At 35.9% G+C, this 19,709-nt stretch overlaps 1 protein-coding gene across 1 annotated transcript in view; it reads left to right on the plus strand.

The window, feature by feature from the left end:
- Window positions 1-19,709, plus strand: part of LOC138694135 (phospholipid scramblase 2-like) — a 42,930-nt gene that overhangs the window by 15,941 nt on the left and 7,280 nt on the right. Inside the window, exons 2-5 of the mRNA XM_069817741.1 lie at window positions 5,318-5,377; window positions 7,304-7,342; window positions 13,983-14,090; window positions 19,042-19,259. Coding sequence (XP_069673842.1) covers window positions 5,318-5,377; window positions 7,304-7,342; window positions 13,983-14,090; window positions 19,042-19,259 — 425 coding nt within the window. The remainder of the gene's footprint in view (window positions 1-5,317; window positions 5,378-7,303; window positions 7,343-13,982; window positions 14,091-19,041; window positions 19,260-19,709) is intronic.

Below are 19,709 nucleotides of genomic sequence, written 5' to 3' on the forward strand. Positions count from 1 at the left end.
AATGGGAGGAACAATATTTTGTTCTTGTGTTCTAAAATTCTAATAAGCACTTATCAAACATCGGACGACATTGTGACACATGTCGCAATAATTATCACGAAATCATAGGTAAGCATGAATATATCTAATCTAATTGTAAATGGAAATGTGTATAGTTGAAAATAAGGATAAAAATAATTTTCTTTTCGTACGGTGGACGGGGCAAACCAATTAAAATATTTAAAAAACGAAATTGTAATAATAGTTTCGGTACTAAATTATGATGAAACAAGATATTAGTGAAGGAAAACTCCGTGCTAATTATGTTATTGCTTTGGAAATCGCAAAATCAATGAAGTGCAATAATGAAGGAGAGTTCATTAAAACATGTTTGAATAAAGTTTCTAACATTATTTGTCCCGAATAATCTGATGTTTTAATAGTATGAAATCTACACGTACAAGACAATAGAGCAGTCATGTCAATTGATGCCCACAGGCGCAAGCGCACGCTTTAGAGCTCAGGAGAGCCTGAGCGCTATACAGTCGAAAGGAAAGAGACAGACGAAAGAGGTAGTATATGCCGCTTGGTTGAGCTATATACAGGGATGACCAGCACTGATTCAATGGATAAAGAGAAGGGAACTTATTATAACTGTATCCATGTTAATTTTTAGATTTGTCTGAGAACTATAAGTGCTGTATAAAATTGTAAGTTTCAATTTTAAGGCACATTTTTCACAACTTTGTTTTTTATTCAAAAAGGATATTTTCTCAACTTTGTTTATAGAAAAGTGAAATTTTCAGATATAGGCCTATTTATTTAGTAGCCTTACAGGTACTGAAACAATGTTTTCGTAAATCTAATATACCGTGAATACATACTGAAGATAGTTTATTACAAGTTTTGAAAATATTCACATATATTCATATTCAAATCAACTTTACCTGAAAGCTTGATTTGCATAATACACGTCACTGTTCGTTAATAGAAAACCACAATTAAAGTCGCACAGAGTTAGTGTGCACTCAATGTTGGTTGTCAGCCCACTTTGAGGTCTGTGGATATAGAGGGAAAAATTGGATCGGAGTCTGGTAGAGTTCCCGGGTAGCTCAGTTGGTAGAGCGTTGGTACGTTAAACCAAAGGTCCCGGGTTCGATACCCGACCCCGGGACAATTTTTCCCTGGAAATTATTCAAATCAACTTTACAGGGAGTTATACCTGAAAGCTTGATTTGCACATGGAAGATGTTTGTAAGGAAATGAATTAACAAAGCAACTACTGTTACATCATAAGCAAAAGATATGTGCCCATGTGTTATAAAAATGTCAGCTCTATAGCTTCAGCAGATTTCGAGAAAATAATTTAATATTCTGATGATAGGAAGTTGCTCACCAATATCACCTTAAAAGCATAATGTGATCAGAGTTTTGTTACGGTATATTGGTTACACTTAAAACATACACAGTACCTAGGTACCATTGTTTTGTAATATAATATTGTTTTGATTAGTTTATTGATTACTTTTATAAGGCTAAAGATACCGTCAATATCAATTCCAACTTATCATGTCATACTCATTCTCTTTTTTTTTTTTTTTTTGGGTGGGGGGGTTCATTTTCTTTACGAATGTGTTGTTTCATCAACTTAGTACAGTATAGTTGTACTGCTATGGAATTAATGTGAATATTCCTTCTTAACTCTTTATTATGTTATTAAATTCCAAGCAAGTCATGTTACTGCTTTGGAAATCGCAAAATCATTTAAATATAATAATGGAGGAGAGTTCATTGAAACATGTTTGAATAAAGTTTCTAACATTACAGACGTGGACAAATCATTAGCAAAATTGGAGATTTTTATTATATATTTTTACAAACTATGATTCTTCAATTTAGACTACAGTTGACATCTTTGCGTATTTCCAAATTATTAGAAAAATCGAAGATTTGTATTGTATATTTTTACAAAATTTCACTCTTCAATTTAGACTACAATGGAAATTTTTCCATATTTACAAATTATTAGCAAAAGTGAATATTTTTTGTATATTTTTACAAAATTCGACTCTTCAATTTGGACTACAGGTGACATTTTGGATATTTCCCAATTATTAGCAAAACTGAAGATTTTTATTATATATTTTTACAAAATTTGACTCTTCACTTTAGACTGCAGTTGACATTTTTGCATATTTACAAATTATTAGCAAAATTGAAGATTTTATTATATATTTTTTACAAAATTTGACTCTTCAATTTAGAATAGCCTACATTTGACATTTTTGCATATTTATATCTACTGTAAAGATAGAAATATGCAAAATTGTCAACTGTAGTCTAAATTGAAAAGTCAAATTTTTTAAATAGAATTACCATAAAAATCGTCAATTTTGTTAATAATTTGTCCACGTCTGTATTTGTCCCGAATAATCTGTTGTTTTTAATAGTATGAAATCCACACGTACAATACAATAGAGGATAATGGACATTGAAACACTAGTTGAACGGGAAATAAAATTAAAAAATGCGTCAATATGTGGCCTATTCTCTCGCTTTAGGTGAAAAACACAGATACTGATACAGTATAATTGGTAATTTTCACCCGCGGCGTTACGAAGGATCACTCCATATAAAAATATTTGCTTGATGTCTTCCACTTAAATTAAATACAACAGGAAGAGAGTTATTCCAAGAAAATGTGTGGAAGAAAAGAATCTGAATATAAAGAAATTGTATCTGTGGTAACAGACGGAGCCCGAATTATGACTGATTTAAGAAAAGTCTACTGGATGGACTTACGTGTTATTTAAGAGAGCTGAAAATAAGTGAGGACATAAAATGTTGCCATTATATAACACATCAAACTGGCTTAGATTTATTTAAAATACCCTCCATAGAAAAATATCTACAGTCCTATCTTAGGTCGCGTACCGTTACTCTACACCAGCGGTCATCAGCACAGTGCATCCTCGGGCTAGTGGATAAGAGATTGCACTATGGTCCACCCGTGGCTGCTGGCGGCTATGCTCTCTCCTTCTTTCTGTTGCACGACGGGGCATATTACGATGCACTGCTTACCCATTACTCATTACAGCGAGAGCTGACGACCGCTGCTCTACACTGCTGCTATGTTTAGCTCTACATTCAGTGTATTTCCGAACAATTGCTTTCTGAACGAAACTTATAGGCCTAAAATGTAAATAAATATCGTCACTAACAGACGAAAATTTACGAGTTGCAATAAGAGTGGCACAGCAGAAATTAAGGTGAAATAAAATATAATTTGTCCATCTATAAATCATTAACGTGTAGTCCAGGGATTCAAAACTGTGCTACAATTGTGGCAGACGTCACAAGCCGGGACACGTAACTCATCCTTTCCTTTAAATCCTCGCGTTATTGGACATAATAGGGGGAGAAGAGATACAGGGTGAGTCAGGAGGAAAGGTACATGGTGTGAGGGTTGATAATATTGATGATTCTGAACAAAAAGTTTCTATCAACATATGCCCCGTTCTTAACATAATCTGACATACAGCTGTTTGAAAATCACGGGCGTCAGTCGTATGTCCTTCATCAGCACTCACATGCGGACACAACCGAAACGACATCAGATTGTAGTAGGATCAATGAAACGTAACCTAGGTGTTGGATCGGACGCGGTGGAGTCAGTTCTTGGCCACCGAGGTCACCCGACATTACTACATTGGATTACTGTGCATGGAGTTGGCTTAAGAGCGAAGTCTACAAGCGCAAAGTCGAATCTCCTCACTCGAATTTTTACGTGCTTTTGCTCAAGTAAAGGAATGTCCGAATCAGCTCAGATCAGCAACACAGCAGCTGTCTACAAGAGCTGCAAAGTGCATTGAAGTTGACGGTGAACTTTTTGAATATGTTCCATAAACAAAAATACACAATTAAACAAAACATAAGGTAACAATGTTTTAATTTACTAGGATATATGTTCATATAAACTTTTTTGTTCTGAATCACCAATATTATCACCCCTCGAATCATGTACCTTTCCTCCTGACTCACCCTGTACGTATTCAGTGTGCTTATGAAACGTCACAGATATGTCATTGAAGGTCGAGGATTGTGGACGGGGAAACAAATTCTTTCCCCATGCTTCCACTTCCTCTTTTTCCCAGTTCTGCATCCCTGGTGTAGTCTGAGTCAGATGCTAGTGTTGAGAGTCCGCCACTGGGATCCGAACGGAGTGCTCTATACTCCTCGATTGATATTACGTCATATGTATTGCGGCTTGCGTCCAGTCATCGTGAGTAAAAATTTACCGATGGCTGATTGTAGCACGTCCATTTTATAACACATGCCCAAAGTGCTGACCTTGTTTTGCAGTAAGGTACTTTTATGACACCGCTGGCATAGAATCTATGAAAAGGAAAAATAAATGGATTATTCCGAGGTTTCCACACTAAAAAAAGAGGATGAAGTAACCACACCTGTGGAGTAACGGTTAGCGCGTCTGGCCGCGAAACCAGGTGGTCCGGTTCGATTCCCGGTCGGGGCAAGTTACCTGGTTGAGGTTTCTTCCGGGGTTTTCCCTCAACCCAATATGAGCAAATGCTGGGTAACTTTCGGTGCTGGACCCCGGACTCATTTCACCGGCATTATCACCTTCATCTCATTCAGACGCTAAATAACCTAAGATGTTGATAAAGCGTCGTATAATAACCTACTAAAAAAAACATACAAACATACTGCATATAGTGTAAGACTCGAACTCGCAAACCATTGTTAGCTACATGTATTTACCAACTGAATGTGATAATACATTATTCCTTTTGAATTTAGGCTAATATATACCTATGAATCGCAACCATAATTTCGCGACTTCATATTGAAACAATTACACACATACGCACATATACACATTCACACATGTATACCACTATTACCTGTGTAATTAATTTATTTCAGTGTAGAGAGACCTACAATAATGCTATAGGCCTAGATCAGGCCTGCAGAACTCGCAAGTAGGGGAAATATGACGTCAGCCTCACTCCACTTCTATTGGGGATGATCGACTTCCGCCGCTAGAATGAATGTTGATGCAGCCGAGCGTAACTACAACGCCGTGACCGCACAGGTAGAAAAGGTGGGTGGGGTAAGAAAGGGGAGGAAAGCAGTCGCTCTAAAGAGCTACAGTTCTGCAGGTCTGACCTAGATATTAAGAACGTGACAGAGTTGTTGATATGGTTTGGTGTTTATTTCATTGCTGAAACTAGCTGAAGCACATTTTATAAATCACAACTACAGAAAGCATCCAACTAAAAACTGAAAATTCACTTTAATGTTCTTCTTCATGTGACAGATTACTTGGACATGCCAGTCTTCGAACAGAGAACTGTCATCACTTCACAACCAAATGCAGGTAAGTGAAGATATACCGATTTCTAATTACCAGTGTTGCAGTTTAACTAGTTTGCACTACAATTTTAAATCTAACGAGTGCTTTAATGCAAACAAACTAACACTTAATGGTCCACACCTGTGGAGTAACGGTTAGCGCGTCTGGCCGCGGAACCAGATGGCCTAAGATGTTGATAAAGCGTCGTAAAATAACCTACTAAAAAGAACACTTAATGTTGATGAAACCAGTGTACACAAATTCAGTACGTACACACAATACTGCTTAGACTAATATTAGATTATATTGAACTGATCTCAAAGGATCTGTAAGAACAAAGTTTCATGGCTTGGAATTGGAAAATCACTTGACCTGAAAAACACACATAGAATGTACTACTCCTAAATTGAGCTCTGCCTCTTACATATTAAGATCCTCATCTTCTATTGGCAATATAAACACTCTTAAAATGTTATACTTTGCATACTTTCATTCTATAATCAAATCTGTAGTGCTCGGGAAAAATGGTACAAGTCAAAAATGTTAATTTTACAGGAGAAGGAAAAAAACTGTCTTCACACTGGTTTATGTCGATTTGATTTTCTTCTGTATGAATTATTGTAATGGGAGAAATACTTATGTCTCTTTTTCCAAGCGAGCAAATGTTCCGTAAGTTGTTAATAAATTAATAAAAAATGTTTGTGGAAACTGACTTACGCCACTTTTCCCAAGCATTCCAGAAATATGGATTAATATTTTCAGGCAACTCAACTGAAACTAAGTATTTCTTGTTTTACAAAAGAACGCCCTAAAAATAATGATAAGTGTGCATAAATAATTTAAAAATATTTTCCAAGTTATTTTAAGATGACAGACTTGTCAAAGGAATTACAGAATATTTAAGACCCTAAAAGTAACAAAATTCTTTTAACATAAGGTTATATTTAAGCAAAACTTGGGAAAAATATTCAACAATATGATCTTGTGAAAGGAATTTTAAAGCATCTGAACTTAACTATTATTATCCAATTGCTAAGAGTTTCAAACACAAGTTTCTATAAAAAATATCACTGAAAAATAATTGACAAAAAAATAGCTCGACACAAATGAAATAAAAATAATTTTTGTCAATTTAAAGTAATGGCTTTGTAATAAAAATGAAAATAACAAAAATTGGTAATTTTTTTAATGAAATTTATGCATACAAAGAGTGAAAAACAGAATAACTCACATCATAGTTTCAAATTGAATTGAAAACACCGTAATAAAAGTAAAACTGTTAAACTATGCATTTTTTGGAAACAACTCTAATATGAATACGGTATTTATCAGAAAAAAATCAATTACCTTGCTTTTATAATTTTTTTCTAAAACTCTTCCTTCCAAGTCCAGTCTTTTTATCTCGCTAAGTAAGGGAATGACGATTGAATGTTGTCAATAGTAATTCCAACATATATAATTTGATATCAATTTTTTACATAAGTAAATTAACCTAAAAAGTAAATATTGTATATCTATGGGGGGGGGGGAGGACGGCACAGGCCCTCCCTTCGTCTCCCCCCCCCCCCAATGAGCGTCCATGACTTTATGCATTACAAATTGTTGTTAACTCAATACAAAACCTACACATAATACCCAAATATTGCAGGATTACTGTTCAAGGCAAAGAATACAATTTTTATAATTTCATTTTTGTAGTCGCAAATTAACCATGGAGGCCAAGAACCGTCTGAGGTTTGATGCGCAACACTGACTGACTGACTGACTGATTCATTCATTCATTCATTCATTCATTCATTCATTCATTCATTCATTCATCGATGTATACCTACATTACGACAAATAATGTAGCATACTGAATCACAACAATGCAAATGCGTTATAGATGTTAACTTAGAATTTTCTCATTTGTTTACAAACACTAATATTATTATTTATGTTATGTTTCAGAGAACAACCCCAACCGAAGACCCATCCCCATCTCAACAAGTAAGGATATTTTTATTTCATTGTTTCTTGTTCACGTTAACACTTGTTTAAACTTGAAACTACAGGGACATCATTTTATTTTTACTAACATTTTTTATATTAACCTGGCTATACCTTTGGATTAATTATTGAGACCCGGAAACACCGTTTGCTACCCCCTTCCACGACTGGAGTTCGATGATACTGGCGTAAAATACAAACAAATCACTTTACTAGGTACAGGAGGGAAGAAAAGTAGTTCATCCATTTACGTAAAGTAGGAAATATCGCGATTTTGAGTGTGATAATTTCCATTAGGTTTTGTTTAATCAAAATACAGTACAGTATTAACAGTGTTTTTACTCACGAACTGAGTTATCCATGCGAACGTATTCATTATACAGTGTATATTATACTGTCTACAGCACATTAGCGTACACTATAGTAGAGAATGAAGTTAAATTGAAAAATAATCATAATATGGATATTTAAACACATTTTTGAAAATGGTGGCCGTTCATTTCGATACAGGCTTCAGTTCTTTTGTGCATATTGTCGCACTATAGATTATTGCATCTAATTCCAATTACCAGCTTCGTCCTTCATACTTAGTAACCCATGTTGAAATAATTCTGTACCTACTCTATAAAAGAGTACCTTACGTACTGTAAATTCAGTCTTCACTTCTGCCCGAGCTGCACAGATAAAATTACTCAGACATGCTGTCTACTGTCCGTCCAAGTGGTTATGTTGTAGGATCGTAGAAAGGGGGGGGGGGGATCACGAGATAGTTAATTACTTAACGAGGCCCTTTTATTTAAGTTATCTTAAACAGTTGCATAATATTACGTAGAAGTCCAATTAATTCCTAACAGAAATTAATGTTTTCAGAAAACAGCTAAGAAAGCCCAGCCACTAGTCTTTACAGTGGAGCGAGCAGGAGCAGGTGGGGGAAATCGGGATGCGACGTAGGCAAACGGACGACAGTACCTGTGCGAAAATATGATTCAATATTGGAAGTTTTCGTCACTGGAAAACGCGAACATATTTCTGAAACGTACTATAATCACTAACTCAGTACTGCGGCCTTGGTTCTGTGTGGAGGACAGTTGTAACTTCGTTAGTAGAAGGGGTGGGAATGAAGTACATTAAAAAACTCAGGTACAATAAAAGTTGAAGTAGAAATAAAATGGTGTCCCTGTATATAGTTGAACCGTTAAAAGTGTTATTATTTGAATAGGTTATGTATCTTAGACAGACGGGTCCCTGTTTCGACGCCGGTGCGGCGTCATCTTCAGTGTCCTACGTACTACTGCTGATCCAGCTGATCTTGATTTCCGGCGTTTGCGTTCGTCAGTTGTAGGGTGGGGGTGTGTTGCTCTTATGGTGGGAGTGGGGCACAATACAACGGATATAATCCTAACATAATAGACACACTAATAAAAAGGCGAAACAAAAACAGAACAAACCAACACAAACACCACATTAACATATCACAATACCAATACATACAAAATAGCAACTTCATTCAGAAAACTAAACTAGAAGATAGCATATAAAACAAATAATACAACACAAAAATATCTAAATAATCACATCAAATATGCAAATAAATATAATTCAACTGGTGTTTATAAACTAAAATGCAATAGCTGTCCAGTTTTTTTACATAGGACAGATAGGAAGATCCTTTCAAACAAGATACAATGAATACATCAAAGCTGTAACTAAATCCTACGTCACATCAAATTACGCAGAACATATTATTAACAACAATCACAACTACAATAACACAGAAACAGATATGGAAATACTACATATCACACCAAAAAGTCCACAGTTAAACATATTGGAACAATTCGAAATATACAGAGGTGTGAAAATTATTAGAATAATCTTAATTTTAAAGGTTTTTTAATAGTTCCTTCACAAATATTAATTGAATTGATGAATATTGGTATATATTACTATACTGATGTAGGATATATTTACTACTAACAATGCCGGAAAGCATTGTTGTACATTGGTATTTTTCTTATTTTACAATTGTTATGGGAATTCACAAATTATTATATTATGTTGGCGGAATTGGAAACATAAAAAATTATACGCACAAAACAGATGTATACGTTCATTTGAACCTTCACAACAATGTAAACGCAAAGAACAATTTGTTTAAAGCATTTCTTAATTAATTGTTTATGTTTCCAATTCCGCCAACATAATACAATAATTTCTGAATTCCCATAACAATTGTAAAAATAAGAAAAATACCAATGTACAACAATGCTTTCCGGCATTGTTAGTAGTAAATATATCCTACATCAGTATAGTAATATATACCAATATTCATCAATTCAATTAATATTTGTGAAGGAACTATTAAAAAACCTTTACAATTAAGATTATTCTAATAATTTTCACACCTCTGTACAAGCACATAATAATACACCCACAACATATACTTAATAGATAATTACAGTTCAATACTCATACATTATTCGACATTATAATGCAGGGAAATCATTTTATTTTTACTAACATTCGTAATATTAACCTGGCTATACCTTTGGATCAGCGGTTAAGAACCGGAAACACCATTTCCTACCCCCTTCCACGACCGGAGTTCGATGATACTGGCGTAATATACAAACAAATCACTTTATTAGGTATAGAAGGGAAGAAAAGTAGTTCATCCATTTACGTAAACTAGGAAATATCGCGATTTTGAGTTTGATAATTTTCATTAGGTTTTTGTTTAATCACAATACAGAACAGTATTAATAATGAGTGTTTTTACTCACTAACTGAGCTTTCCATGCGGACGTATTCATTATGCAGAGTATATTATACTGTCTATAGCACATTAGCGTACACTATAGTAGAGAATGAAGTTAAATTGAAAAATAATCATAATATGGATATTTAAACACATTTTTGAAAACGGTGGCCGTTCATTTCGATACAGGCTTCAGTTCTAATGTGCATATTATCGCACTATAGACTATTGTACGTAATTCCAATTACCAGGTTCGTACTTCGTATCAGTAACTCATGTTGAAATAATTCTGTACCTACTCTATAAAAGAGACCTTACTTACTGTAAATTCAATCTTCACTTCTGCCCGATCCGAAAAGATAAAATTACTCAGACATGCTATCTACTGTCCGTCCAAGTGGTTACGACGCAGGGTCGTAGAAAGGGAGAAAATCACATGACATTTAATTACTTAACGAGGCCCTTTTATTTAAGTTATTTTAAACAGTTGTATAATATTACGTAGACGTCCAATTCCTAACAGAAATTAATGTTTTCAGAAAAGAGCTAAGACAGCCCAGCCACTAGCATTTACAGAGAGGCGAATAGAAGCAGGTGGGGAAAACCGGGATGCGACGTAGGCAAATGGACAATGATGCAATATTGAAAGCTCTTTCGTCACTGGAAAATGCGAACATATTTTTGGAACGTACTGTTTACTATGACCGTAAGGCTACTATGACTATATGCGGTCTTGGATCTGTGTGGAGGACGGTTGAACTTCATTAGTAGAAGGGGTGGGAGTGAAGTACATTCAAAAGCTCAGGTACAATAAAAATTGAAGTAAAAATAAAATGATGTCTCTGTACATGACACACAAACAACCACCCCCCACCATAAGAACAACACACCCCGACCCCTACAACTGACGAACGCAAACGCCGGAAATCAAGATCAGCTGGAACAGTACTACAGTATATATACTATACATAGTTTTATAGTTCGTAGGCCACTGAAGATGACGCCGCAACAGCGTCGAAACGGGCACCCGTCTGTCTAAGGTATATAACCTGTTTAAATTATAACACTTTTAACGGTTCAACTACATAGTTTCAATATTTTTTATTTATGAACGTGAGTGTGGAAGCATTGTGAGAAAGGAATGCAAATATAAGAGTTCATATCTCTCTCTCTCTCTGTATATCTCCGTCTTCGTCTCCTACAGCTCCTGGACCTATTTCTAGCTCTATATATCTTTAGAAGTTTGATCCGCGTTTTGGAATCAGTTCTATAGGGCATTTTGAGTAAAAAATGTCATGTGACATTTAAAAAGTACGTCCGCTCAAATGAGAGCCACTTGCACCTATCTTGAGCGGGAGGCGTCAGGTGTTTCAGTCTTGAAGAACGCGGCTGGTTGTTGGTACGACAGCACTGTTGACAGATCTAAGTCGGTGCTCCGAGAACAAGTTCATATAACTTAGTATTTGGTTTCAGACGAGCCTGAAAGTATAATACAGCTAGCTCAGAATGAGGCAGAGGACAGTCAATGTATATTGTGGCTTTTGTGTTCCATATAATATAAATAAAGAATAAAATAGCTCCAACGTCAAATAAACTTATCAATGCAATGCGTAATAAAACACAAGCTACCCAATATGAGTTTCCGTATCAAAGAAATACTTTCATGGAACTATTACATTCAATGGGGTTTAAATATGAAATTCATGGATCTCAACCAACAGCAATGGAATCATTACGAATACGGATGTGGCGTACCTCGTATTTACGGAATATAGAGTATTATCGACAACTGGGTTATGAAGAAGTATACTTAGACGAAATATGGTATGATACCCATGACGGTGTAAAGTGTCGTTGGTGAGATGGGGTCAAGTTATTGTGATGATAATTTTTCTTCAGATAAAGGACAACGAATAGTAATTTTACATGCGAGGGGAAGGAATGGTTTCATTCCAGGAGCATTAACTTATTCGTTATCCATCAAAGTATGTGTGATGCCCGGGCTGATTACCGTGGGACTATGAATTCTAAAATCTTTGAAGAATTGTTTCAGGAATGTTTGCTAAAACGACTGGAAGAACCGTCTGTCATCATTATGGATAATGCCCCGTACCATTCCTATATTGTAAATCCTGTACCTACCACTAGATCAACAATAGATGTCATTAAAACGTGAAAATAACATCCCTTTGCCAACGCCAGTCCCAACAACAAAGTTACATCTGCTGCCATTACAGAAAAAAGATGTAGGTAATTGGCGAACTATCATCAAAATACGGCCATGTTGTACTACGACTGCCCCCCTACCATTGCCATAGAATTCGTTTAGTCGGAACTGAAGAGAAATGTCCGGTCAGAAAATGCATTGGGAAATAAAACTGCTCAAGAAGTACGCGATTTAATAGTAACTGTGATGGACGACATTAACAATAAAAAGCATTGAGTAAAGTATAGCGAACATGTAAAGACAAAAGAAAGTGATTATCGCTCCTTAGAAGCTACCTTGGAATCTTATGTAAATGATTTAAATAGTGACTCAACAGACTTTGAATAGGAGGTGTTCGTGTTTTATTTCTGTATTTACAAGACGCACATGAAGGTTCACTCGTCTTCACAAGGGAGTGATGGCAACGCAGCGTTGTTGACATGGAACCTGCTCGGAGTCGCGTGCCTACTTGCTCGTCCAATCGCACGTTCCCAGTGGCTCTCATTCGAGCGGACGTACTCGTACTTATATCTTGAGTATCGTAGCTGCAGTAGGCCTATGTATCATACAAGACTTACAGAAACCTTCTGAAATGAGTGGTGTAATATGACTATTGTGTTGACTGTAGGCTATTTATTTCAATAGTCTGTTGATATATTATCTTGTTTAGTGATAAGCTGTGATTACGTGGTGCATTCCTATGAGTTCATTCTTTTATTTGTCCGATCAGTATCTTACTGTATCTAGTATCTACATAACTCTCTATTACTTACGAGTAGGCAACATACATGCTGTGTGTCACCAATCATCTACCTACATACCTATCTACCTGCCTTCCTCCCATTTCACCAACCTACCTGTCGTTATATTCACTTACTTCTCTATCCACTTATCTACTTCACTATCCACATATGGTATCTTATCATCTAACTTTTCCTACCTACCTAGCTACATACCTGCCTGCCTACCCACCAACCTGGCTACCTCCCTATATGCCTGACTATCTGTCTGTCTTTCTCTGTCTGCCTGTCTGCTTATTTAATCTGTCCATCCGTCCGTCCTTCCGCCCGCCCATCAATCCGTCCTCCCGCCTGCCCGCCCATCGATCCGTCCGTCCATCCATCCATCCATCTGCCCGCCCTCCCGCCTGCCTGCCCATCTTTCTATCTGTCTGTCCGTCCGTCCGTCCGTCCATCCGTCCATCCATCCATCCATCCATCCATCCATCCATCCATCTATCTATCTATCTATCTATCTATCTATCTATCTATCTGAAAGCCAGATTTGTATAACACATTCGTTACTGGAGGTACGTTAACAGGAAGCCACAAATTAAGCCACACAAGTATTTGTGTGCACTCATAGTTGAGTTCTGGCGTCTTGTCAGCTCATTTGAGTTGTGTGCATATAAAAAGGAAAAATTGTGACAGTGTCATGTATAGTTCCTGGTATATCTCAGTCGATAGAGCGTTTGCGCGCCAAGCGAAGAGTCCCGGGATCGATACCCGGCTCCAGAACAATTTTTCCTTGAAATTATTCATACCTGCTTTACAGGGAGCTACTACCTGAAAGCCAGATTTCTATCTATCTCTATCTATCCTTATCTGGTCTATTTACCTATACATAGAGTTAGGAGTTTCGAAAATATTATAAAAACATGTTGTTTATTTTTGCAGTGGGATGGCAATCAACATCTCTGAACCATATGGTCCCACCTTCTGGCTTGGATTTCATGAGAGGAGTTGTTGAGGTTTCTATCCAGCAGACAGTTGAACTTATTGACAGTAAGTTGTAATAATTCAATATTTTCTACGTCAGTGTTTATTGGGTATTCCTCATTTAAAATGGAAATATAAAATTACCTAGGTCTATGTGACTGATTCATCTTCTTCTTTCTTTCTTTCTTTCTTTCTTTCTTTCTTTCTTTCTTTCTTTTAAGCATTAGAACCTATGGCCTGTTACGACCTCACGGTTGAATTTTCAACCCAGAGTTTCATTGGACGACCTAGGTTTCTATTGTTTATATTGTATGGCCTGTAAGGTTTTACCTTTGTCAGAAGAGAGCCAATTGAGGAGCTGTGATCAAAAACGGGACTTGTCATCAATTTTGGGATATCCGACTTAAGAGTGCCCCCATAATATATGAGATAACATTCATCGTTTCATGTAAAAATGGAAGTTGTCACTTACGTGGAATATTGTAGAATTCTAGCGTTAAGTTTAAAACCGGGACTCGTCAAGTGGCTAGTCCCCTTCTTCTAACAAAGTGTTTCATGCACTTCTAGATACAGTGTTAAACAAAATAATCCAGCATTCCAAGATTCTAGGAATGAGTTGTGAGACAGTGAAAGTGACCCAATTGGATAGTGTTTTACTGAGATGTCAACTTGTTTGTAAATATAATTTTGTGCTTTAATGTGTATATAACAATAGTAATATAATACCAAAAAAACATTAATGTATTTAATTTATTTACTATCTTCTTTTTATGAAATTCTGTTGCTTTAGATTAAAAAGGGGAAATGTGAACAGCTTTCAAAACTATTTTCTTTATGTTGCGTTTTCTAAAAAAAAAAAAAATTAACTCCTTGTGTGACAAGTAGATCTGGCCAAGTGCAAAGTAACAATATCTAAAACAAAGGGTTAAATCAAGTACAATGCAGTCTGTGAAATTTGTGTGTTTTTCTCAAAATGACCTCTGCATTACTAGTCCCGTTTTTGAACTCAGTGTCTCAATTATTATTCCATAGATTTCTAAAATTAAAGTGGATTGTCTGTAAAGCAAAGGCACTGTATGTATGTATGTATGTTACTTAAAATTGTCTTCATTACAAATGCATTGCCTGTTCGCAATGGGTACTTTCTCATTTCCTGGTTTATCACAATGGTCAGGTACCATACCCAGAGTTGCCAGATTCTCTCATCAGGAATCCAGGACAGATGATGATACAGCGTACCTTAACATCACTAAACATTTTAATGAATTAAATTTGAAATGCAACTGATTTTATATGTTTCAGCTAATTATACAGAAAGTGATTCACGAGGATTTACTGTCCCTTACGAAACTTATTTCCGAAGACATTCTCAGCGAAAAAGTCATATAAACATTAGTCCTAATCTCAATAAATTCAAAGTTACATTAATTTGAAGTTGTTGGTAAAATATCTTTTTTTCTTTAGTTTTACGGGTAAAAAAATATTACAAATAGAGAATGAACTATTCAGAAGTATCATTTCTTTAATTGGCTATTGTTCTGAAGCTAAAAATGTGTTGTGAATTGTTTTGCACAGATTTCATTTTTCAATTTTTAAATAAAAATGACATTATTCTTAAGCACTTATCAAAAAAAATTGTTACAAATCATACGACTTTAGGAACTTGATTCTTTACAGTTTAATCATGCATCTTAATGTACAGTCTTAAAGAATTTATAAGAGTTGCGTGATTTGTAACAATTGTTATGATAAATGCGTAAGAAAATGTAATTTTGCAGTTAAAAATCGCAAAAAAAATCTGTATGAAGCAACTATGGAATTCACAACACATTTTTAGCTTCAGAATATTATATTATTTTTATTTAGTTTTTTTATTATTTAATGAGTGCACCTCCGCACATATATGGACATTGTCCTATATTCATAGGCTACATCTATGACTTAGAGGGCAGGCCACTAGAGGGAACCCAAGAGGTGGAACTTAAACTGAGAGTATTCGATCCGACACCGGGCTAGGAATCCGATGTGGCTTAGTGGATAAAGTATCAGCACATAGAGCTGAAGACCCAGGTTCAAATCCCGGTGCCGGAGAGAATTTTTCTCTGTTCCACTTCTCTTTCATCGTTCATAATACTAGCTAATTAAAGAAATGATACTCCTGAATAGTTCATTCTTTATGTTATGTTATGTTTTATTTAACGACGCTCACAACTGCAGAGGTTATATCAGCGTCGCCGGATGTGCCGGAATTTTGTCCCACAGGAGTTCTTTACATGCCAGTAAATCTACTGACATGAGCCTGTTGCATTTAAGCACACTTGCCATCGACCTGGCCTGGGATCGAACCCGCAACCTTGGGCATAGAAGGCCAGCGCTATACCAACTCACCAACCAGATCGACTTCTTTCTTTATCCGTAATATCCTTTTACTCTAAAAACTCAAGAATAATGGTATTTTACGAAAACTTCAATTTAGTGTAATTCTGAAAATATTGAGATTAGGAGAAATATTTATATGATATTTTTTGCTCAGAATGTCTTCGGAAATAAGCTCCGTAAGGAACGGTAAATCCTCGTGAACCATCCTGTATGAGGCCATAAGTTTTAATTTCTTTATATTTTTGCTAGATTATAAAATTTCGTTTGAATTATTGATAAAGTCTGGAAAAATATATTACAGCCTGATCTATGCAACAAAAATGCGTGATAATACAGTGTTTGAATCCCATCAATAATAAATAACTTCCATAGAGAGTAAAGAATAAAGATAATATAAAATATCTAATACATATTACTGTACCGGTACTATTGTTTTTATTTCAAGAGCCCAATATATCGCTACAAATAATTACTGATACTGTACTTATTTACTTCTTTATGGTACATCATTCATTGTGTATATTTGGAATGTAGATGTTCTGTGTGAGTAAGCACAGTATTTATTTGTAATCTGAGTTATAATTCAAATATTCGTATGCGTGAGTTTATCATTGTATCAGTGTGAAATTATCTTTGAAATAATGCACCTGATTCCAGCGAATGTTCTGAAGATAGATAAGGATTGTTTGCTTTCTGATAACAATGATGAAATGACGTCAAGTCATAAGATATATGAGACTATAACTCCGTAACTATAATACAAAACTGTTTCCATTTTTAGAACTGCGAATTATATGGCTATGAAATTCTTTCGAGGAAGTATAACTTAGCTAGCCTATATAGTGTATGTAAACACACAAGGTGGAAGTTATTTAAGTGTGTAGATTTTAACAGCTTATTCCTTGGATACAGAGAACAAGAAAATAATTCTAATACGTACTATATTAGTCCCAAATGAATATTTTTCTCAGGAAAAAATAATTTTCCCCTCAATGTTAACACTGTTTTACTCGATAAGTACCACCCATACAATTCTGATTTTTACTCGTATCATTAGAGAAACTGATAAGGAATGATTTATTCCTTTGTAGTTTTCAAATAAAATGGTCGGCTTTCTTGCAAATTAAATAAAAATATTAAGAAATATTCTTATTTCCTACCATTAGGAAGTCTGGCAACCTTATTGCAGTGACTAAGGAACAGAATGCTGTTATTCAGAGTGCATGTGTGCATTCGTCAGTGAGCTGGTGGTTCGCTGTTGCCAAATTATACAGACTTTGAGCCTAATTTTCTAATTAACCATGCACTTAATTTTAAAAAGCATAATAGACTTTTCATTTACCTTAACGTATTCTATTTTTCCCTTCAATATGCACAGGTACTCTGTAGGTAGATGATTATTGAGTTCTTACTAAACTACGTATATAACTACAATTTTCCAATGGCCAATTACCAATTTAAATAATTACTGTACTAAAATCATACATGGGTCATTCAATAATTAGTGGCAATATTTGAATTAACAACAAAGAAAACATTTTTGGAACAGTCACATTGTTGCAGTGCTCAGAAGTAATCTCCTCCAACATGAAGAACCTGCCTCCACAACTCAGGGAGGCGACGGATGCCATCCACAGCGTCTTGTTGTAATAATCTTCGAACAGACTGCTCTACTGCTGCTGTAATTGCCTGTCTGGTTCTAAAGCGAACTCCTCTAAGTGGTAATTCCATTTTCGGGAAAAGGTCAAAATCACATGAACTCGTATCTGAAGAGTATAGAGGATGCTCCAGAACTTCCCAGTTCCATCTGCGAAGTAAATTAACCACAGGGACAGCTATGTGAGAGCGAGCACCATCATGTAGCACAATAGGATGAGAATTCAGGAGATTTGGATGTTTACGGTGCACCGCTGGTTGCAAATGGTGTTCCAGAAAGTAACTGTACTATGCACCATTCACATGATTTCCGACAGGAACTGAATGAGTGAGAAAGATTCCGTCAAAATCATAACCAACAACGGTGTTCTTCCAGCAGCGCTCTTACAGCGTTCACTTGCCGATTACGGTCTGCCAGCTCCACGTTTTTGATTAACATCTTCCCTCCCACTGCGAAATAAATGCACCCACCTAGCCACGGTACGATATGGTGAAGTTTCTCTACCACAAGCTTCCAGTAATGTTGTATGGCATTGTCGAGCATTCTTGCCTCTTGCAATCTGAATTTCAATGAAGCATCTTTGTTTGTATTTGCTAAACATTTTAGAGCGCTACAGATAATGGCCTACAAATTAAACTCACTCACTACTAATATCTTATAAATGAGATTATTGTCTTCAAACTCACCGATAACACACATCAGATCTCTTCTTTCTCATTGTTATCAGCTTGCATCATTTACTACTGATAGCGCCACATACAAACATTGTTGCCACTAATTATTGAATAACCCATGTAGAAATACAAGGCTAATGGGTTTTCGTTAAGTTATTCCAATTATCTATCATCTGTTTAATGGCTAAGATACTTTGATGTCCCATATTGCTGTGTTATAACCTTCTCAAATTTGAATACTACAAGCCATGATTGAATGTAATTCATCTGAGCATTTTCTAACTAGCATATTATTTTATTCATATAGTCTTGGCGTATGTGGAGTCCGAGAACAGGTTCCAGGTGAAAGTTCCACAGGGTGAGACATTATACGTAGCAGCAGAAAGTTCCAGCAAGACTCAACGCATGTGCTGTGCTTCTAATAGAGGCTTCGAGATGAGGCTATTTGACCACAGTCAACAAGAAGCTCTTAGGTTCACCAGGAAGCTAGCTTGCAGCAGCTGGCTGTTTGGATGTTGTCTGCAGGTGAATACCACATTTTACCTACCTACTTCTTCATTTGCTAAGGTTGTTCTTTAAACACTTCCAGTAGTTATAAGGTCCTTTGAGATAAAATGCAAGCTCTGTGATGAAATAAGTAAATTTAATAGGGATCGATGTTATCTGGGCTAAAGGGCCGTGGTCTGTTGGAGCTGTTGCTACCATACATGTCGTCTGCTACTCCGGTAGATATCATCAGTGGTGTGGCACACGGAAGCGCAAAGATGCGCCACACACCGGAGTAGCAGACGAAACGTATGGTAGCAACAGCTCCAACAGACCATAGCCCTAAAGGGCCTGGATAACATTGATCCCTATGATGCCAGCCGTGAAAGCCTACATTCCAAGTAAATTTAATGATTTCATTATTAAAATCAATTTTATGCTGTGTTTTTTTTTTTAAATTGATGGTTTTAATATTGCTTCTCAACTGAT

The sequence above is a fragment of the Periplaneta americana genome, chromosome 2, assembly GCF_040183065.1.
Source record: "Periplaneta americana isolate PAMFEO1 chromosome 2, P.americana_PAMFEO1_priV1, whole genome shotgun sequence".
Classification (NCBI taxonomy): domain Eukaryota; kingdom Metazoa; phylum Arthropoda; class Insecta; order Blattodea; family Blattidae; genus Periplaneta; species Periplaneta americana.